The sequence below is a fragment of the Paecilomyces variotii genome, assembly GCF_004022145.1.
Source record: "Paecilomyces variotii strain CBS 101075 chromosome Unknown C8Q69scaffold_12, whole genome shotgun sequence".
Lineage (NCBI taxonomy): Eukaryota > Fungi > Ascomycota > Eurotiomycetes > Eurotiales > Thermoascaceae > Paecilomyces > Paecilomyces variotii.
In genome coordinates, this window is record NW_021167151.1 from 363,382 (window position 1) to 385,364 (window position 21,983).

At 49.7% G+C, this 21,983-nt stretch overlaps 5 protein-coding genes across 5 annotated transcripts; 4 read left to right on the forward strand and 1 right to left on the reverse strand.

Annotated features, from left to right (window-relative positions):
• Positions 1-325: 325 nt before the first annotated feature.
• Positions 326-3,563, forward strand: C8Q69DRAFT_477978 (hypothetical protein). Its single transcript, XM_028631352.1, has 6 exons — positions 326-762; positions 901-1,029; positions 1,171-1,263; positions 1,860-2,694; positions 2,746-2,813; positions 2,878-3,563. Exons 1-6 carry the CDS (start codon positions 757-759, stop codon positions 3,256-3,258), a joined length of 1,512 nt encoding a protein of 503 aa, XP_028482298.1. The 5' UTR covers positions 326-756; the 3' UTR covers positions 3,259-3,563.
• A 1,290-nt stretch (positions 3,564-4,853) lies between these two features.
• On the forward strand, positions 4,854-9,893 carry C8Q69DRAFT_447333 (haloacid dehalogenase-like hydrolase; the record flags this gene model as incomplete). Its single annotated transcript, XM_028629200.1, has 2 exons — positions 4,854-4,970; positions 5,013-9,893. The coding sequence occupies 2 exons, from the start codon at positions 4,854-4,856 to the stop codon at positions 9,891-9,893; spliced, it is 4,998 nt and encodes a 1,665-aa protein (XP_028482299.1).
• Positions 9,894-10,949: 1,056 nt separating this feature from the next.
• Positions 10,950-14,667, forward strand: C8Q69DRAFT_447334 (hypothetical protein; the record flags this gene model as incomplete). Its single annotated transcript, XM_028629201.1, has 2 exons — positions 10,950-11,465; positions 11,536-14,667. The coding sequence occupies 2 exons, from the start codon at positions 10,950-10,952 to the stop codon at positions 14,665-14,667; spliced, it is 3,648 nt and encodes a 1,215-aa protein (XP_028482300.1).
• Positions 14,668-16,053: 1,386 nt separating this feature from the next.
• Positions 16,054-17,947, forward strand: C8Q69DRAFT_85685 (hypothetical protein). Its single transcript, XM_028634117.1, has one exon. It carries the CDS (start codon positions 16,148-16,150, stop codon positions 17,591-17,593), a length of 1,446 nt encoding a protein of 481 aa, XP_028482301.1. The 5' UTR covers positions 16,054-16,147; the 3' UTR covers positions 17,594-17,947.
• A 299-nt stretch (positions 17,948-18,246) lies between these two features.
• Positions 18,247-20,257, reverse strand: C8Q69DRAFT_509780 (fungal-specific transcription factor domain-containing protein; the record flags this gene model as incomplete). The annotated part of the gene is made up of 3 exons (XM_028633128.1): positions 18,247-18,663; positions 18,750-19,260; positions 19,332-20,257. 3 exons carry the CDS (start codon positions 20,255-20,257, stop codon positions 18,247-18,249), a joined length of 1,854 nt encoding a protein of 617 aa, XP_028482302.1.
• Positions 20,258-21,983: the final 1,726 nt, after the last annotated feature.

Consider the following 21,983-nt stretch of genomic DNA (forward strand, 5'->3'; position numbering starts at 1 on the left):
CCGATATATGGAGGGAGAAACTGAGAGCCCAACTTCCTTTTTGACAGAAAATAACTCCTTAGAGAGAAAGAAAACGATTCTGATCCTAGAGATTTCTTTCGATCCATGGTCGGTTGGACCGGTGACGATGGTCATGTGGGGATGTCTTCGTTTTTAGGTCTAGCGAGAACGTGGCGGTGCGGATCCATCAGAGAAAAAAGTAGCCTGATCTTCGATTTCCATGGCTCATCGTCCGAAACTGACCCAATGAAGTATTAGGTTTCATCTCTCTGAAATGAGATTCCGTTTCTCTCTTTTTGGAACATCTCAAGACCGCATCCGCCGGCTTCAAAACATTTCCCAGAATAGGTAGATGCATCGCACTTGGAAATGCAGTTTGCCTGAAGCAATGTTAACATCACAAAGCTGTTGTTCAGCCGCACTCTCTTCCATTTGGCAGATCTCAATCATGTGTCGCTGTGACTCAGATGTGCTGGAAACGCAGCAGCTGCATCTGATGTTGCTTCTGAAATACATGAGTATCGTATAGGCGGATCTTAGGGAAACCCGTGGGGTCTAAGTATTGGCAGCCTAGGCTGATGGTCCCGCTTTCAATCGTCATCCTATCTCATCAGCCACAATCTCTGTTTCTCGGTCTTGCTCTTTTTTTCTCTCAACACTTGTCCTTTGTAAGAAATATATACATTGTCACATCGCTTACCTTCTATATATATATCAATTATTGCTATTGTTGGAAGTCAGTAAACCAAAGAGACCATGGGTGTAAGCTCTCCTTCCCTTCCCTGCCCCGCGCCGATGCCCCGCGTCAACGCTTCCCTTGCGAGGCAAATTCCCCAGGCTGGCAAGGATGGATGTGCAATGAAGAATCGATAGGACTCACCCACTGACATAAACCATCAGTTTGCCTCGAAAATCGCAGCCAGTCAGGCAGCTGGAGCCTCCACAGGTGTTTATGGAGGGGCCCCTCCGTCTGGATACACGGGCGGCCCGCCTCCAGCCTCTCTGCAACCAGGCAATCCTGGAGGATATGTGAGTATCCCTTGCCTATTTCTGTTCTGCTATGTACAAGCAGTACTTGTTGCATGCGTTCTCACTACTGCGTATTGTTGGCATCCACGACCAACTGTCATGAGTGAGATGAGATAGAACTGACTTGTTCGTGTTGCACAGCCCGGTCAACAGCAGCAGAGCCAGTATCAGGCATACCCGGGCTCATCTCAGTCCCCAGCCCAGCAGTACAGCCAAGGCCCACCCAGCAGTTCGGTAAGCAAACTCTCTCCTACTTAGCGCCTGCAAATATATTAGCAAACCTCGGGAGACGCACGCAACACTCTATTACGTACCCCCTTTCATCCCATCTTGTATACTTTTTTTTTCTTCCGTTTCTCTTATTTCTTTCATCCGATCTCTTTTCATCTCAACCCGGATTTTTGGGTATATTGTGTGTGGTTTTGCGAGCATGAGTCGGCCGTATAATAGTCAGTCGCCATACCCTGGACAGGGCCATTCCGCCGCCCCTCCATATCCGGCATCATCTCCACACCAGCAATATCAGGCATACAATCCACCAGCAGCTTTGAGACCGGGAGCCTCACCATCGCCTTCTCCATATCAGCCTCCATCTTCTCAACAGCACCCACCGTATGGTTCATATCCAGCTTACAATCCACCTTCGCAGAGCTACTCTAGACCTCCACCCCCGCCGCCGCAACCATATGGATCTCCGGCGCCGCAGCCATATGGACAGCAGCCTTACCAACCTTCGCAGCCCCAGTCTTCTTATGTATATTGGCACCACCCTCTGTTCATCTCTGCGCAGAAACAATTTTCTGGACTAACATCAAATTCAAATCTTCTAGGGGCAGCCACACAGTCCTTATCCACCCCAGGGGGCCGCCGCTGGTCCGGGGTATGGACCAGGTCCCCAGAGTGGGCCTCCTGGTGGCTCTCGACCTGCAACACAGCATGAGGTGTCAGCCTATAGACAGCTTTTAATAAGTACCATCCAAGAGAAGCAACTTCAACCCATGTGGCCTCCGGAAAGACTTGAAGCTTTACTCCAGGGACTCGCGAAAGATGCGCCAGGGAAGATCGACTACCTTTCGAAAGCATGGAGAATGTCCTCAGAGATTGCTATGGATTTCCTCAAACTGTCCCTATTCGATATAATCCTCTATATCGATGACAGTGGATCGATCATGTTCGAAGAAGAAGGGGCGCGATTCAAAGACCTTAAGGAGATACTGTCACTTGTTGCTACCGCCGCATCTCTGTTCGACCAAGACGGAATTACCGCACGTTTCATGAACTCGACGGTGCAGGGAAACAATATCAATAGCAAGGAAGCTGCAGAAGCACTTATCACCCAAGTGCGCTTCCAGGGATTAACGCCAATGGGGACCAGTCTGAGACATAAAGTTCTGGAACCGCTGGTAATTGGCCCTGCCAGGAATGGGCAGCTGAAGAAACCGGTCCTTGTTATCACCATTACAGACGGCCATCCCGCTGGTGAACCCACTAAAACAGTGGTAGACGTTATTAGCCACACGGTCGATGAAGTCTCGAGGACACGATATGGCCATGGAGCAGTCTCCTTTGAGTTTGCCCAGGTCGGTTCTGACCTGAAAGCGCGCGATTTTCTGAGCAAGCTCGACGAGGACCCTAGCATTGGTGGTCTAATTGACTGCACATCGAGTGAGTTTCAAAATCTTTGGGTCACCGCTGTAGCATACTGATACGGTGTAGCTCTTGAGGTCGAGCAAGACGAGATGTCCCGAGCCAATCCTCCAGTCGAGCTTACCAGAGAATTATGGGTAAGATAATACCGGCGACCTTCCCGTTTCCAGAGGCTATGTTCAGTTGCTCACATGTTTGTAGTGCGCCAAATTGATGCTGGGAGCGATTGATTCCTCGTACGACACCAAGGACGAGAAAAGGGCTGGCACCGGAGGTGCCCCTCCTCCCCCGGCTGGCCAATATGGCGGTTATAACCAGGCGGCATATGGCCAAAACCAGGCCTATCCACCCCAGGGCTACGGGCAACAGCCGTATGGACAGCCAGCCTACGGACAAGGACAACCACCACCCTCTGGACAGGGTGCATATGGTCAACCCCAGACTGCCCCGAGAGGATACGGTCAACCGTACGGCGGATATGCCTCTCCGCCCGCAGGACAAGGCCAGTATGGACACCCTCCGCCCTATCCGCCACAGCAGGGAGGATACGGGCAAGCACCACCTCCCCCGCCAAGATACTAAGGCGATGCTGTACAAATTACTGTACTCCTATCCTTTCCGCCTTGAATAGGGTACCTGCCTCTGAGTGCTCCTTCTTCGTCAGCGAGGATTGGATTAATCAGTGACCTTTGGAAAAAGAGATAGAGGGTGGACCCACTGGTCCACCTTGTCATACGTCAATGTCAATGCATGTCTTTAATATGTACAGAAATGCGCGAGGTGGATAATCTCGCGGCCCTACGGAGTCTCGTCCGTAAGGATTATTGTTTTGCGTTCCGAACATTTTTGATAATAATAGTATTCTTGAGCAACCATGGTTTGAGTAATCGCTGAACAGTTGGATATGGTATCGGCGTAATTTGCTCGTGGTTTCACCGTGTTCTGAGACCGCGGGGGAAAACCGCCAAAACGTCGGGTGGCGGAGAATGCTTGGAAGTCAACCACGGACGCCCGACAGGGGACGCGACAAGTGGGCCAGGGGAGCAGCACGATAGGTAAGTGAGTCAACCCGGTCCAGGGTCTTAGACATCGTGGCGACCGTGTGCCCGCAGAGGTTCTGCTACGATAGGGCAGGAATAAGTTAACTCGTTAGTGGATGGCAAACACCACAAGGCACCAACGTTAAACACTCGGACGGTTCAGACGCCAAACTCGGGGGGCTGTGCACCGTTGTCCACTGTACTCGTAACTCCCCCAGACTCAGAGAGCGGTCGAGCCTCTCAGGCGTTGGGGGTGACAGACCGGCCTCTATACGGTTCCACCAGGCGAAAACGATGGTGTCCTGATATCGTATGGATGATACCTAATAATGGCAGGCTGGGAGAAGAAAAGAAGCGACGCGCAAGTGCTGCTGCCATGGTCGATCTTTCTCCGCACTGACCCCGTCTACTCTAGACCTTTCCCCAACCCTGTTTCTGGCCGCAAACGCAGAGATAGCAGCTGGCTGCATTCCAATTAGCCATCTGCCCTGCAACCGGGTAATTAACTCTGCTGCGAACTCCCATGAGGCCTATTCCGTCTCTTATTCAACTAACGCTATCTATCTTTTTTTTTTTTTTTCTTTGCCCACTTCCCCCACTTCCACGGCAACGCAACTGCTAGTTATTCTTCGTTGTCTACTCCGTACTTGAACTGCCCTGGCGACGAACTACCATCGCACGTCTTGGGACTACCGTTGGGGATAGACCTCTTTCTCTCCTTCTCATCATTCCTTTTATTGCTTCTACAGCAGGTGAACAGGACAGCACAGAGGCTACTACCGTCGTTTTAACGTGGCCTGGCATTGCGTCATTCGTTTTCGCGATCGACCTTCCCTCCCGGCGACGATCCACCAAAGCTTCAGACCGCTCAACGACTTCTAGAAAACAGGTCCACAGCCCAATGTGGACGGCCTGAACCGTGAACATTGGATCTTCCCTTGAAACGATGCATGCAGGTACCCTCGGTCTTGCGTCTCTCCTTGCGATAAACCGTGGATCAGCTTCAATTGGAACCCCTGCCGGCCAAGAACACACAACAATCTTCGAGGAATCAATACGGGGATAAGCTACTGGAGGGCTACAGGAAACCGCAAGCCACGAGAAGGCGAGAGGTGACCGGATATTCATCTCGTCGAGATGCTGGAGAAGGACGATGAACTCGGCCAGGGAGCAGATCAGCCTACGCAGGAGCTACCAGCGCTGGGAGCTGGTGCGCCGGGCGAGGCCAGTGACGGAAGGAGATCTATACAGGAAGTAAGAGCTGGAGCTGGCTCGCCGCTGCGGAACACCTCGCAGACGCGAGGTCGTGCTGTCGAGAGTCTGGATAGACGAAGGACGTCCTTCTCTCCAGGGACTCGTTCGGACCCGGCTCAGAGATCATCGCAGCAACACCATGTCCGCTTTTCGACTGATCTTGAGCGCCCTCTGCCCAGCACCGAGCAGGAGCCTCAGGTCGTGGACAGGCGACCAAGCTCGCGAGGGTTGACTCTGGATACCAACCTGGCAAGGTCAGCCCCGCAGCCCATCGCTAGATCGCCAGAGAAGGGCTCAACGTCCCCTTTGTCTCCCAATGGGATGCTATCCCCTCTGTCGCCTCAGAGTCCGGATGGGGGTCGATCCAGATCTCGAAATCGTGGCTATTCCCTGCGACGGACTATCTTTGCCAAAAATATACAACCCCAGCCAGAAGGGGACGGGTCAGTCATCGAGCTGGGGCAAGCCCAACCGTCGTGGGCTTCCACTGCAGATGCAACTACGGAGAAGAACCGTGTATCGTCTGACGGGAAAGGAACGAAGGAGGAAGCTCCTGGCACTCCCGTAGTGACGGTGCAGTCCTTTTCGCAGGACGACGGCTCGACATTCTTCTCAGATTCATCCGAGCAACTCAAGGATGGACCAGCCTTCTCGACGTCAAAAGCTTACGATCGATGGTTGCGGAGAAAAGGGACTCATGCTCTAGTGCGATCACGATTGCAGAGTTTTGCGGAATCTGTCCGCAAGAATGTCCTGAGGATACGAGATATCCCGCCTAGCAAAGATGGCCGCCACATCGATCTCGACCCTACGCGGACTGACTCGCTGATCGATGAGAGAACGGGCAAGCAATACGTCGGTAACTCTATTCGCTCCAGTCGGTACACGCTCTGGAGCTTCTTCCCCCGCCAGCTGGTAGCGCAATTCTCTAAGCTTGCCAACTTCTACTTTCTGCTTGTCGCAATCCTGCAGATGATACCAGGATTGAGTACAACTGGTACCTACACAACTATCATTCCTCTGATGATCTTCGTTTCGATTTCGATGGGCAAAGAGGGGTTTGATGATCTGCGGCGTTATCGTCTCGATAAAGAAGAAAACGATCGACTTGCTCACGTCTTGCGCCCTGGCCAGGAGCGCACACAGGCTTCAAGTCTGCCATCTAGTGACTGCGAATCAGCGTTGAGCGCTCTTGAAAATTGGGGCCTTGTAAAGTGGCGCAACATAAAGGTCGGCGATGTGGTCAAGATCGAGCGGGACGAGCCCGTTCCTGCCGATGTGGTCCTGTTGCATGCGGATGGACCCAACGGTATCGCGTATATCGAGACCATGGCCTTGGATGGTGAAACAAATCTGAAGAGCAAACAGCCATGCCCGCCAGTGGCGAAGACGTGTGCCACGGTCGAGGATATAATGAACAGTCCTTTACACTTCGTTGTGGAAGATCCTAATCTCGACCTGTACAAATTTGACGGCAATGTCACCGTTGGAGACGAGAAACTTCCCTTGACCAACAACGAAATCGCCTATCGCGGGAGCATTTTGCGGAATACCGAACGAGCTATCGGTATGGTCATCTACACGGGCGAGGAGTGCAAGATTCGGATGAATGCAAACAAGAACCCGCGCATCAAGTCACCTGCACTTCAGGCCAAAGTGAATCGCGTTGTGATGGTCATCGTCGCCGTGGTCCTAGCCTTGGCTTCTATATGTACGATTGCATACAAATTTTGGTCGCAAGACGTGGAGGACAGGTCCTGGTATCTCGACAAGGCTAATGTTGAGTACGGCCCGATCTGGACATCCTTCCTGATCATGTTTAACACCATGATCCCTATCTCCCTCTACGTCAGTCTGGAAATTGTCAAAGTTGCCCAGATGTTCTTGATGAATGACATCGATATGTACGACGAAGAGTCAGACACGCCCATGGAGGCCCGGACATCAACAATCAATGAGGAATTGGGCCAAGTCAGCTATATCTTCTCTGACAAGACGGGCACTTTGACGAACAATACGATGCGTTTCCGGAAGATGAGTGTCGCCGGTACCGCCTGGTTGCATGACTCCGATCTGCGAGAAGAGGCTGCTCGAGAGGGCGACCGTGCTAAGCTCATACATAAAAAGCGCAGCATCAAGGGCAAGAAGGCCATGGGTCGGAAGTCCAATGCGGGCTCCATGAGGAAATCAAATGTCTCTGCGATCAATAATGAGCTTGATACCCCGACACAGACAAGATTTGCCGGCCGTGAAAAGCAATACCGAGGAGGCCGTACGGGCGATATGCTGGAATATATCCATCGCAAGCCATATACTCTGTTTGCTCGTCAAGTCAAGATGTTCCTCCTGTCCATGGCGTTGTGTCATACTTGCTTGCCGGAATCCGATGAAGACGGTGAGATAGCATTCCAAGCCGCTTCGCCCGATGAACTGGCACTTGTCACAGCTGCCAGGGAATTGGGATATGCTGTGATTGACAGGAACCCCAATGCGATCACTATTCGGACGTACCCGTCTGGGCGGGAAGAGAGCCCTGTTGACGAGACTTATGAAATTCTGGATGTTATCGAATTCTCCAGTGCCCGAAAACGAATGTCGGTTGTCGTTCGCATGCCTAACCAGCGTATCTGTGTCTTCTGCAAAGGTGCGGACTCCGTTCTCATGAAGTTGCTCAAGCGAGCTACACTCGCAGAAGAGAAAGCAGTCGAAATCGATAGGCGCGCCAGTAAAAGGAAGACGGAGGAAGCGATCGAAGTAATGAGACGGACCAGTGAGCACCGCAGCCGAACTAGCACGAGCCGCCCAAGCTTCAGTGGGAGAAGATCTAGTGTATCAGGGAGACACATGGCCTTGAGGGATAGTATCGATGTCTGGCTCAAGGACAGGGAGACCGACGGTGGTATCCTAACAAGAGACAGCGGCTCCGAGTTCTACAGTTCGCGCCCATCTGCCCAGTGGGGTCGACCGTCCGCGGCTTTGTCTGATTCTGGAAGCTCTCTGCAGGAGGATGAGAATGAAGAGCTGGTCGAGGAAGCTCTCGTCGTAAACGAGAACGCGGTGTTCGAGAGATGCTTCCAGCACCTGAACGACTTTGCAACCGAAGGTTTACGGACGCTCCTCTACGGCTATCGCTTCCTTGACGAAACAACCTATAATGACTGGAAGAAGGCGTACCAAGAGGCTACCACCAGCATAATTGATCGTCAAGAGAAGATCGAGAAGGTGGGCCAGCAGATCGAGCAGCAACTTGAACTGGTTGGCGCAACTGCGATCGAAGACAAGCTCCAAAAGGGCGTTCCCGAAGCAATCGACAAGCTGAGACGGGCAAACATCAAATTGTGGATGCTAACAGGAGACAAAAGAGAGACTGCCATCAATGTTGGCCATTCCTGTCGCCTTATCAAGGACTATTCGACTGTCGTTATCCTCGATCACGAGACAGGAGAGATTGAACGAACTATGGTGTCAATGACATCAAACATTCAGAGGGGAACAGTCGCCCATTCCGTGGTTGTTGTCGATGGACAGACGCTCTCTATAATCGAATCGGATGAATTTCTAATGGCCAGATTCTTAAGACTTGCGGTGCTCGCTGATTCAGTTATCTGCTGCCGTGCCAGTCCCAAGCAGAAGGCACTGCTGGTGAAATCCATCCGCAAGCAGGTTAACGATTCTATTACTCTCGCCATTGGTGACGGTGCAAATGATATCGCGATGATCCAAGAAGCCCATGTCGGTATAGGTATAACTGGAAAAGAGGGTCTCCAAGCGGCCAGGATATCCGACTACTCGATCGCTCAGTTCAGATTTCTTCTGAAGTTACTTCTTGTGCACGGCCGTTGGAACTATGTCCGCGTTTGCAAGTACACACTGGGTACATTCTGGAAAGAGACACTGTTCTACCTGACCCAAGCTCTCTATCAGCACTGGAACGGGTACACGGGAACCAGTTTGTACGAGCCGTGGAGTTTGAGTATGTTCAACACTCTCTTTACATCTCTGCCCGTCATTTTCCTGGGTATATTCGAAAAAGACCTTGCCGCGTCCACACTTCTCGCTGTACCTGAGCTCTATACGAAGGGGCAGCGCCATGCTGGCTTCAACATCAGACTCTATCTCGGATGGGCTTTCATGGCCACATGTGAAGCGGTTGTCATATTCTTCACGATGTGGGGTCTTTTTGGCGAGGCTATCATGAATATTGACGCTGGAATCTTCCCCATGGGTCTCCTCTGTTTCACCGCGTGTGTAACTGTCATCAATATGAAGTTGCAGTTCTTGGAGATCCACTACAAGTCAGTATTATGTGTTGTCGTCATGATCATATCTGTCGGGGGCTGGTTCTTGTGGAACATCATTCTCTCACGGCAATACAACAACATCTCCGGCAAAGGCGTGTACGACGTCCGTGACAATTTCCTGACCAGGACGGGCCAAAACTTGCCTTTCTGGGTTGTACTCTTGCTCGCGGTTTCAGCAGTCCTCTTGCTTGAGTTCGCTGTCAGCGCAATTCGTGCTCTTCTCTTCCCCACCGACGTGGACATTTTCCAGGAATTCGAGCAGGATCGCGAGATCCGCAAGCGCTTTGAAGAAGCAGCGGCAATGGAGTTGCAACAGGGTTGGGACAGAGGAAGTAAGAAATCTAGTTTTGAACTCGCCAGGGAGACCGAGGAGATGGAGGCTCGTGAGAAGCAAGTTCAAGAGCTCCTTGAGCGTCCCAGGGTTATGACAAAGACGGAATCTGGCCGAGAACAGGAAGTTGTAGACGTCGAGCTGGGAGCATATGATAATGGAGTCAGTGACTCCAGCGGAGAGGGTGAACATGATAGCTCCGGCGGTGCCGGGCCTCGTCGTTCTCTCGAAATTCACGAGTTGTTCAGCAAAGGGTTCGGTTCCATCAGGAAAGGTCATGATTTGCGATGAAAAATATCATGTTTGTTTTTAGTTTTTCTGTTTCGTTTAAAATACCCAAGGGTTCGGTCTCTCCTTTGAATTTACACATACATAGGCAGGCGTGTTTTGGCATTGCACTATACTTTGACTTTATTGCCCATGGATACTGTTCTGCAACTCTAGCATATGTTGCATCCTGCATGGCATTGTGATATCCTGCCGTCTAGCCACCAGGTACATACCTGATTTCTTATCTGTATATATACGGTTTGCAGATGCGGTGTGCCAGATAGCCATATTAGCAGCTAGTTGGATAGAATACGTTAGCTAGTCCTAATGTTCTAGCAGAACTTGTTCATACTTGAGGCCTGATGCTCGAACTAAACTTGAATAGTTACTACATACCTAGGTAGTATTATATCACTTTGTTAAGTGTTTGCTGGTCGCGGCCAGTGATCTTAGGGTGCTTGTTTGCTTTGATCAACGTCCAGGTCGCGGGGCAGGAGCGGTGGGTGCCGAGGACGGTGAACCCTGTCCAGTTATTATTTTCTTCCTAGCAGGACTTATCCAGAGAACTAGAGTTCTTAACCCAATCTCGTCGCGTCTTGCCTTGCTAACAGCCTTCAGGGTCTAGCATCGCCTCATCCTTTCGTTTCGTGGTCACACTGCCTTCATCATCCCCGCTGTCTAGCAGCAGTCAGGCATCCAACAAACAGCAGTTGGTCGCCCACCGACTGCGCCGCCCAGTTTCAATATCTAAGCAACGTCTGATATGCTCTCCAGATGTCAAGAACCAATTCATTATTGGTTTCTATCCGTCCTGGCTAGCCTGGACTCGGGCGCTTCCTTGGATATGATTATTGGGCCACGATTCGCGGCGCTTATGCTGCATCAAACCAGCATGGCGAAACGCCGATCCGTTACACCCTGGTCAAATCCATGTAGCACAGCCTTGCTCGACAGGGTCAATTGTGCCTCTGTATGATGTATATATGTTAGCGATGCTTCGTCCATTCTTTGCGTTTGCGTTTGTATTTTACTGCTGTTGCGGCCCTCTGGAAACCGCCTCTTTGATATTTATGGGAAATGCCATCCTTCAGTACCTCGCTTCCGGAGCTGAGAAAAAGCTTCACGCAAAGGACAAGACGGATCCGGGCGTCGTTTTATAAAGTCTCTGCGGACAAGAAGCTAATAGTGAAGGCAACCGCTGACCAAAACCTGCATCCGAATGAAAATGGAGCTATCCTTCATTGCCTGGAACCGAAAGGCGTTACCAGCGACCATCTTTGGAAGGAAGCATACGAAAAGCTTCAGCAGCAGCAGCCGGAGCTTATGAAGGACTTTGATGTTATTATGCGCACAGAGACTGGGACAGATGACTTTTGCCGCACCGTTCACGAAACCATTATCAACAAGAAGGTTGCTGCGTTCAGCAGCGATAAATGGAAATTCCGACTCCGCAATAAGCCGATCTATGTGAGAGAAAGTGTCAATAATATTGTCAAGATTATTTCGTCACTTACAGCTTTCATGGAGCCCATATCAAATATGGAACCGCTCCATGCTGGGCTGCCCCTGGCAGCTGTGTGTCTCTTACTTTCTGTAAGTGGGAGTCTAGAGAAACCCAGTCACGCGGTATTTTAGCTATGAGAAACTGAGTAATGCGAATCAGTTTGCAGAGAACAATGAGGCCCAACGTACATCTCTCCTTGATGGATTGGAATATATCTCAACGACAATGCACTCTTTCACTGTTACTGAAAGGATCTATCTGGCCGGAACGCTCACAAAAGCGACCAGTGACTTGAAACGTGCTATTATCGATGTATACGTACCAATCCTCGAATATGAGGTTCGGGCGTTGAGTTACTTCAATAAGAATCTGCTCAAACGATTTGGACGAAATGCTTTCAAATTTGATGACTGGAACGGCATGATCGATAAGATAAAGTCATATGAAACTCACTGTAACACTTTCATCACGGTTTCCGACATTGAATGTCGTCAGGATCAAGCGCAACGGGTCCAGCTCTTGCTGGAAGAACTTGATCGCAGGAATGACGCACTGATCAGAGAAACGATTACCTGGCGGAAGAACGATCTTGAATATCAATGTTTTGAATGCTTTAGAACTATGGAGTATGAGCGCTACAAGGATAAGAACCCTTGTCGTGTTCTCGGAACCTGCAATTGGTTTCTTGATCATCCAAGGTACCATAAGTGGCTGCAGGACCCGCAAGCGAAATTACTCTGGGTTTCGGCAGATCCAGGATGTGGGAAATCAGTATTGGCGAAGACATTGGTTGATGAGCAATTCATGAGCCTGAACTCGACCGCAGCGGATAATGTGTGCTATTTCTTCTTCAAGGATGACGATCCAAGCTCAAGACAACCAACGAACGCCATAGCATCTTTTCTGCATCAGCTATTCACACAAAATCACTCCCTTATCAAACATGCTTTACCATCGTTCCAACGCAATGGAAACAAGTTGTCCGCGTTATTGCAGGAACAGTGGAATATACTGTTATCTGCCACTGCAGATCCCAGCTCAGGAACCACCATTTGTGTAATCGACGCACTCGACGAATGTGAAGATACAATGCGGAATTCATTCATCCAGTTACTTCGAGGTTTATCATCATCCCGTGAACCACTTCAGCGTCTCAAGTTCCTTGTTACTGGGCGTCCATCGGCCTTCTATGGTCGCTTGACACCGGACGAAGTCCCTGGTACGGAAATTCGTCTCATGGGCGAGAGTGATCAAGAGAAGGAACATATCAGTCAAGAGATAGGGTTGTTTATCGATGCCAAGGTTGAAGCATTCCGCAGACAACGACAGCAATTAGGGCTTGAAGATGATGCCCACGAGATGATTCGAGAAAAGATCAATGCTGTCGACCACCGAACATATCTATGGCTATCTCTCATATTCCCAGAGCTAGCAGAAAATCCAGGTCTTGGGGTTGCACGACTGCGGCGGAAACTGGATCGAATCCCCCAAACGGTGGATGAAGCATATGAAAAGATATTGAACAGAACCACTGATAGAGGTAAAGCCCTGAGAATACTTCAATTGGTCGTGGCCGCCGCTCGCCCACTGACGCTAAAGGAGATGAATATGGCACTAGCATTAGCTGAAGTGGATGAAGTAGGCGAACTCAGCTTGGAGCCTGAGGTAACTTTCCAGGATACCCTGAAGAACAGTTGCGGTTCGTTCTTGGATATCAAGAACTCGACAATATATCTCATCCACCAAACGGCTAAGGAATTCCTCCTGAGACATCAAGCTGCTTCTGAGAGATCAAGCTCCAGTTCATGGAAATCGTCGGTCGATTTTGAGGACGCAAACCTATATTTCGCCCAGATATGCGTGTCATACATCTTCCTTCCTCAGTTCGAAAGCGACATTATTATGGGCGATGTTTGGTGTCCTTCGGCCTCACAAATAGAAAAGCATGATCTCCTCAGATACGCTGCAAAATATTGGCCTCATCATCTCAACGAATGCACATCTGAAGCAAGTTCTCCGTTGGTGGATAACGCAATTGAGTTATGCCATCCAGTTTCTGGCCGGTGTAAAAATTGGCTGGGGATATACTTATTCGAGCATCAGATCGACCTCAACTTGGATCGTTTTACAGATGAACTCGAGGTGATTGCTGTCACTGGCGTGAAACGTCTGCTAGAGGTTTATCTTCAAAGAGGAATCAACTCACTGGCAATGTTACAGGCCATTCTCCCTGCTCGTTTCGCTCAGCAATTTGATATTGAAAAGATCCTTCTAAGAGGAGGTGCAGAACCTCATCTAAGAACTGCGTACGGAGACACATACTTGTCTAATGCCGTGGCCTATGGAGATTTCGCCGTCGTGAAAATGCTTCTCGATAGGGGCGCTGATCCTAATGAAGATGAATACGGTTCAAGTCCCCTATCCCGGGCAGCAGTCCATGGCTATCACGACATAGTCCAAATACTACTGGAAAATGGTGCCCGCCTCGAATTTCGATGTAGAATGCGTGGCCGTACACCATTGTCATACGCGGTTGAGGGTAAATACAGGAAACCAAGCTTTCATCAGCCCCCGTGCACATCCTCGCGACGTGACTACGCAAAAGTTACCGGAATATTACTTAGTCATGGGGCAGACATCTATACGCGGAGCCTTAACAGCCAGACACCACTCTACTATGCCATCACTGGTCAGAATACAGAAGGAGCGAAGCTACTTTTGGACTCAGGTGTCGACCCAAACTCTAAACTCTGCCAAAGGGAATTCGCCCTTCATGTTGCAGCTACAAATGAAGATGCGGCCATCGTGGAATTACTGCTTAGTAGGGGTGCCATGCTAGACATATTGGATGACTATGGACGCACCCCATTGTCACACGCTGCTGAGTGCGGGAGATTCGATACTGCTAGAGTTCTGCTTGATAATGGGGCGCATCCAGATCCGATAGACAATAAAGGTCGGACACCTCTTTATTATGCAGCGGAAAGCGGAGAGGGGAAACTTTTCAGGATGCTCCTCGACAAGGATGCCAACCCCGACTCGACAGATGCATGTAGCAGCACCGCTCTTTGGGCTGCTTGTTCATACGGTCACATCAATATCGTCAAGATGTTACTTGACAGGGTGAATAATCTCAACCCGGTCACGACTTGGGGTGAAACCGCACTGTCTGTTGCAGAGCGCCGCGGCCATGGACGTATTGTTGAACTATTGCAAGAAGCAATCAGGAACAAAAGCTCAAATGAGCCGTCTCTTGAGTCAGAAGTGCAATTGCCCTCCAAGGTACTCTAGCATGATCATCACGAAGAGCTCCCAGAAACTGCGATGAGAGGAAATATACCCGTTTTAAGTGCAATTTGTCTCTACGCTTGGGGACCAAATATACTGCCGAGTTTACGCCAAAGCACGTCTGGAATTGCTAATTTCCTCGTATTCTTTTTGGTTGAATCTTGTATGTTATTTTTTTTTTCTCCCACAGTTACATGCAGGTTTCGGACCTTTTTCTTTTTGGAAAGTTTCTGTAGAGCATCTAGTCTCTTGGTGAAGAGTTGATTTCTGCCATAGAGTTTCCAGCGTCCTGGCTAATACCGCCTGGATCATATACTTATACCAATAGATAGTTTTGAGCAATATACCTTTTTTGGATTCATATTATCATGTCTTGAACTTGAAGGTTGGGAACTTTCTTTTCTTTCTTTTTGGCATGGAATCTAGTGTTTTGGGAGGATATAGCTTGCAGCACGGTACCAGCGCATAATTCCCAGGATGCTCAGAATGCCATTGACATGGTTCTCCTCCGTACAGACAGCCGGATTATTGTTCCTGGCTTGATCCGGTCGAAGGAAAAAAAAGCGAGTTTCTTTCGACGCCACAGGTCGGTAAAGATGCCGTGATCGCTGGACGGCTTACCCAGGACGGCTTGTTTTGAAAGGCTTTAACAAAGTTCAGTTATGAACCAGAGAAAGGCATTGACGGGGTCTTAACGGTTTGACCAGCGTCAGGGCCTTCCGGGAGGTAGACTACAATACATGTACGCATGCAGTCAGTCTCACAGCATCTGTCTCGGTTGTCTCTCGGAGATTATCAGATCATTCGATCAGAATGCGGCCGTGTGGCTGGCGATAACTCGACTGGGATCTAATTTCGAACCCAAGATCCTATACCTCACAACCTCGACGTCATGTTGCAGCCTTGCGTGGCCAACTCAGTTGAAGCCTTGTCCCGGGATAGGATTCATCATCGTCCATGGTCTAAAGGCGAGGACGCGCATTCCTCTTGGCTTACACCCCGCCTTGGCGTTTCTGATGGCTCGCCGAGCCCAATGACAGGCCGGGTTTGCTGATTATCAAACCGACTCTGGCACTCCCCGAGATGCGTCGTGCGATCCCTTCCGTTTTGCGGCCAAGTTGGACGGCAGCGGCCATTCAGAATTTCAGAAGGAGCAGCGGAAGAAGACGCCGGCCGTGCAACGCCAGTCGACCTGAGAGTATCTCCCCAACGGTCAATCATCACTGGAAGGGGAGGGAGACACGGTTCCACTGATGATCCTGACCTGGGAGGGAATCGCTCTACAATGGGCCCCATGGTCCACCCTCCGGTTCTTCATATGGAACAGTTTATGAACGGAACTGTGAGCCCGCATCTTTCGGTCACCGGCCGCTGATGTCGAGACGGCTCGTCACTCAGTATCTCTTTCCTCAAGAACCAAGATCAAGGGTGGACATCCATGTGCTGCTCTCCTGCCCACCATCCTTCCGATCGATGAACAGCAATGTGGATGAAGACGTTGGAGAAGCTCTCCCGCGGTAGCTCCGCACCCAGCAGGAAGATTGGCCGTCTGCTTATTGCCTCTCTCCTCGTGGCAAGCTGTTTGTTGCTATGGAACAACTTCAAGACCAGCTTCAATCAGAGCCGACTGCTAGCCAGCTTCAGACAATCGAAATCCTCACCACAACCGCCATTACCACACTCCTGCAATGCTACAACAGAGACTATTGAGCGATACCAGCTCACGAGGCCGGTACAGTTCTTGCGGCGGGAGATCATCGCCAGTCGATCGTCGTCCGACCTGAAATTTTCAGAACCGCTGGACGCCCCTCTGTTCGACTATCGCAGCGCGAATCTGACAGCCCAGCTGCTCGGAGAGCAAACGCTGGACGCTTGCTCGCACCCTCTTACCGTACCGGTCCCCACGCCGCCGGCGCAGGTGGACGCCTCACATATCGACTTTGGGGTGGCGACGACATATGATCGATTATACGAGTCGTTGGACCAGTTCGCGCACTGGGCTGGCAATAGCAATGCGCGCATCTTCGCTCTGATCGAGCCGCATGGCGGCCACCACACGATGATGAACAAGGCCCAAAGCCTGGGAATCCATTTGCATATTGTTGAGTCGGATATCGAATATAACGCGCGATATTTCTCATTGCTGAAGCTGCTCGAAGAAAATGCACTGGAAGAGACGGAATGGTCCTGCATCATCGACGATGACACGTTTTTCCTGTCGATGCCTGCGCTCGTTAAACGACTCGATCAGTACGACTCGTCGAAGCCGCTCTATATTGGCGGCTTGTCGGAAAGTGTCGCGCAGATCGCAGTGTTTGGCATCATGGGCTTCGGCGGCGCCGGCGTTTTCGTCTCGCGACCGCTTCTGGACCAGCTCAGCGAGGTATTCGCCGAATGTCAAGCAATGGAAGGGACGGGAGACAAGAAGATCTCCCAATGTATCTACCAGCACACGTCGACGAAATTCATCGACGACCAGGGCCTGCGCCAGCTCGACCTGATGGACGACGCGTCTGGATTCTTCGAAGCTGGTCGCGAACAACCGTTGTCCGTCCACCACTGGAAATCATGGTACCAGGCCGACATGATCAAACTGGCCACCATCTCCAAAATCTGCGGCGACACCTGCCTACTCCGCCAGTGGCGTTTCTCCGACGACTGGATCCTCACCAACGGCTACTCGATCGTCAAGCGCAGTCGAGAAATTGCCCCAGGCACAATGGAGCGAACGTGGACCTACCACAACGGTGCAGTGCTGGAATCCTACTTCCACGCCCTGGGCCCTCTCGAAGACATAGACCCCGGAAAGATCAGCTATCGTATGGAAGACTCCATTATCGAAGAAGACGGTCGCGTAAGGCAATTCTACATCCATCGAGATGACGTCGAAGGCGATCGCGTGATCGAGTTAGTATGGCGATCTGAATGATCCGATAAATTTTCATTGATGGCTTCTTTCTGATCTGACTGGCGTTTCTTATCATTCCTGGTGTGCGTGCATGCGTGTAGAAGGGAGTTTTCGCGAACATTGGTTAACTACTTTCTCTCCTGAGATCGAATCGAAAATGGTTATGACTAATTAGTAACTATGCTTAAACATTTTCGTTCTCTGTCATTTTATTTTCTGTTACTTTTTTGCTACTTTTCTATTTTTTTCTTTCTTTCTTATTATTTAGATTGATATCCATGGTAGCAAGAGCCAGTCACGGAGATGAGGAAACAGACGATTAATGTGTATTCTTAGAAACTAAAACTAATCTCTTCAAAGTTGCTTCTTCGCTGGAGGACTAAGTAATAATTCGTAGTTTAATAATTCAATAATTTATGTATTCATGTAGTCATGTAGTCATCACCGTTAGAGATCATACTGACTGCAAGTACTGTTTATGTATGTATGTACATACATCCATGGCGCAAACATGCGCGTCATGATGATGGGGTTAAATATCCACGAAACAAAGAAAGTATATATATATATACAGCCCATAATCAAATGGAAAGAAAAAATAATTCAAATAAACCGCTCGAACTCCTCGACCCAAAAAAAGGGATGGATATCAGGACGGACCCAATGTAATTGATTCAAATAACCAACGCTGAAGCCATACCCAGCGTATAGTTTCCATTTTCAACCTCACAATAATTCTCAGTATCATCAGACATATCATCATGATTGTTAATGTTAATGTCAATGTCAATGTTATTGTCAATGTTCGCGTCAGTGCCACTATCAGCATTATCAACCCAAAACAACAGATCTGACTCCACGTCCTGTATAGTATTACTAGGCGTATCAAGACCTAATATACTCCTTGAGCGTTCCAGGAGTTCTGGAAAGAGATATGATTGCGAGCCCCTGCTTTTGGATAATGCGTTGAGCATACCCCAGAGAAGTTCGCGGGGGTCGATGATTGTTAATGCGAGGCGTTGTGTGGCTGCGAAGCGTAATGAGCATGCTACGTCTGCGATGGAGGTGCCTAGGTCGAAGAGTTTTTGTTCCTGTGTGTTCCAATGGAGGGGGTTAGTTAGGGGATGGTTTTGAAGGGAGGGAGGGAAGGAAAGGAAAGGGGAGGGGGGGGTCTTACCATCCCTATTCCATGCGCATCGAGCGCGCCCTGCGATACTGAACCTATCACGTCCATCACGGCTTTTCCTACCAAAATGGGAAGATGGAAAGGAAGAACCGGCCCTCTGGTAGTAGTAGAGATAGGTATTATGGATTGTTGCGAAGAAGAAGAAGAAGAGTGACGGTGACGATGACGATGACGATGATGAGCCAGGAAAGAAAGAGCCCACATTTTAGCTTGCAGCCATTGCTGCGTGATGAGGATATCGACTTGTTGAATCTCAAGCACGCCGTCTAGCGTGATCTGGTTGGAGAGGTTGGATTGGATGGTGCGCGTGGGCGGTAGTTCGGAGTATCTGCTATCGCAGCCGGTGGAGACCCAGTCGTAGAGATTGACTGTGAGGGTTTCGAAGATGTTGATGAGGTTGAGGAAGCCGTATGTGAGGATGGGGTCGTCTGCGTAGAGAACTTTGGGTTTTTCGATCGAGTTTCGTAGCATTACGGGTTTGGCGCGTTGGAGGGCGTATGCTCTGGATGGAAGTTAGGAATCAAGGGTGAAATTGGGGGTGAAATTGGGAGGAGTGATTATGTTATGTATTACCTTTCTGTTATGAAGAGTAGCCAGAAGACTCGTCTGCTCTCTTCTGCATCAACTATGTCCATGGTGGAATATGTTGATTCCCGATGTAAGCCTAGGGTATGTGCCATGGAGATGCTCTGGCTGAGGTAGAACCATGCATGGTCTTCTTTGTCTAAGTTTCCATAGGCGGCGAACAAGAAGAATGATGTTAATATGCTTTCGATGTTGACGTTGCTTAGCAGATCTAATTCTGCTCTTGCCCTTACTGCTTCGGTCAGGAGAGCCTCCCCATGCGGAGATGATGAACCGTGAGTGCTGCTGGAGTCTGTTCCTGAGGGGTCTGTCATGGACGACCCATCTCCATCGAGATTCAGTTGGATATGCGTCGCCGCGCATAGGGATGCCATGAAGGCATATCTCTGCGGAGACAGTTTGAGCGGTTCTGCACTGTCTGATAGCAACTGCTCCCGATGCACGACCGGCATGATGGGGAATAAGTACTTCAGGAACACGTTCGCATGGGCGAGTAGAACCAGTGATGAGAGGCGTCTCGCGTGCGGACGCAACAGGGCGCTACTATCAGAGTCATATTGGAGGTTCAATGTCTTCAGAGAGGATGTGGATTCAGAGGATGAATAATTGCGCCGGTACAGATCTGGTGGAACCTGGTCTTGTTCTCCGGACCGTGTTGACGATTCTGTAGAGTCTTCATTGTGTGGATGAGAGCAGTATGTCGGGCTTCGACGATCTGTGGAGTGGAGTGGCGCCAACAGAGAGAGCCTGCGGAACTTCGGGCCCTTCCGCTGGAGAATATGAGCGTAGGTACATGAAAGGAGTAGTCTCTGGCATTTGTCGCAGGGATTGGCGCGGTTGCATTTGATCTTTCGCCGACGACAGTTGTCGCAGGCTTGTTTCTGCGGCTTGGGTGTTGATGCTGGTGATTCCATTATGGTCCGCGGCTAATGAAGTATTTAACAAGAAACAATTAGGTGGGGAGTAAGTAAACAACTCCTGAGAGGGATGTTTATATCTTCGGTTCGACTTTGTATATTATATGATGCTCCTTTGCCCGGTAACAGACCAGACCAGGGCTCACTGTGCGAATGTCCGTGCAAGGCCCGGGATGGAATATGGCGTGCCTGTTCGATGCAGAAATCGGGAGAAGACCTGGGGTAGCGCGGGGTTGATGGCCGTTTTGGCGTCCGGTGAAGACTTTCGACGTCTGGAAGGAGGATAGTAAAGACATCTGGGGTTGACAGTCTGTCGAGTGCACTAAGATCGAAGATCCCTGATCGTCCTATCCTCTTAATTCATCGGCTATAATCCGGGGACGTGCTCGATTATTTTTTTGCGTCAATTTTTGCTTCACGCCGTTCCAGGTTGCTTACTACGGACGATGACCCGCTTAGTTCTGTTTCTATCACATGTTGGAACTAGAACTACTTAGTGAATTAGGTATACTAGCTGACTTTATGACCTTAAACGAAGTCGAATTGGGCTAAGTCCTTACACCTTTGCGGCATGTCTTTCACTCGGAACTCGATCATTTTGAGCGAGAGGTGCTCGTCCAGGCCTTCTGCAACGAACGCGACTCCCATCATGTGCTCATTTGCTCGTTTTACGTCAACAGCGCAACCTGCAGCGCTGATGCCGTAACGTCCACCTATTCGATGTTACCCATATCGGATCGGTACGTTCAACAGGCGGTGGTCCGGCGATTGGGGCAGAAGCATACCGTATCGTCAAGGTATATGACTACTACTACTACCTGACGCGATCGTTCAACACGCGCCAACTTTGCCTCAACTTGAACAAGCTCTTCCTCGAACTTCGTTCAGCAAGCTGCTGCCTGCCGAATTAAATCACGTGAAAGTTTATCCCTTGACGGCTTGACTAAGTATCAACCAGCAAGAAACGACAACCCAAGTCAAGGAAGGATCTGAGAGAAGTATTCTGGCCTATGTTTTGTTGAGGTATGTCAACCTGCTTCCTACATGCAGCATATCCTGGTATTGGCTAAGCAGACATCATGGCTGACAGAGACAAGGTGTTAACTAACTTAACTAATTCGTTATACAAAGGTACAAATTTACCTTATCAGTCAGTGATTACCTCTTCGAAAATTTCCCATTAGGGAAATTTCTTCGAGAACTTCACTGCCCATACTAATATTACTAATACAGATCTACTTTTTATACAACGAATCCTCTATACAACGAATTACACTACCTGGCTAAAATGATTCGTTATATCCAGGTTTTACTACTGTACTGGGAAGTCCTCGAATAAAGACAATTAGCGCCAGGGATCGGCAGTGCCTAGAACAACTCCGAGATTTGTACTTCCTTGATGAAATCAAGCCTATGACAGGAAGCAATACCAAGGGTTTGGAAAAGACAGAGAGCAGTGAAAAGGACCACAACCACAGAAATGAGGACAACGAATCATCGCCAAGAAAGGAACGCAAAAAAGAAGTTAGGGAGGACAACTACACTCGCCAAACTCGTCGATTAACAAAAGATGCAAATTCTGATACCTCGGTTAAAGAGCGTCCAGCAGATTGGGTCCTAGGGCCCAGTCTATCAGCTGAGGATGCTGTTCACCGATATGCGCCCCTTTTTGCACACGGATGAATAGGGAGATTATTTGTGGGGTCACAGAGGACAATAATAC

Bases quoted from the DNA above. Each gene is read 5' to 3' on its own strand.
- C8Q69DRAFT_85685 (XM_028634117.1), top strand. From the start codon at position 16,148: ATGTGGATGAAGACGTTGGAGAAGCTCTCCCGCGGTAGCTCCGCACCC.
- C8Q69DRAFT_477978 (XM_028631352.1), top strand. The intron at 1,264-1,859 runs GTAAGCAAACTC...CAAATCTTCTAG, and splicing joins AAGGCCCACCCAGCAGTTCG to GGGCAGCCACACAGTCCTTA. The intron at 2,695-2,745 runs GTGAGTTTCAAA...GATACGGTGTAG, and splicing joins TCTAATTGACTGCACATCGA to CTCTTGAGGTCGAGCAAGAC.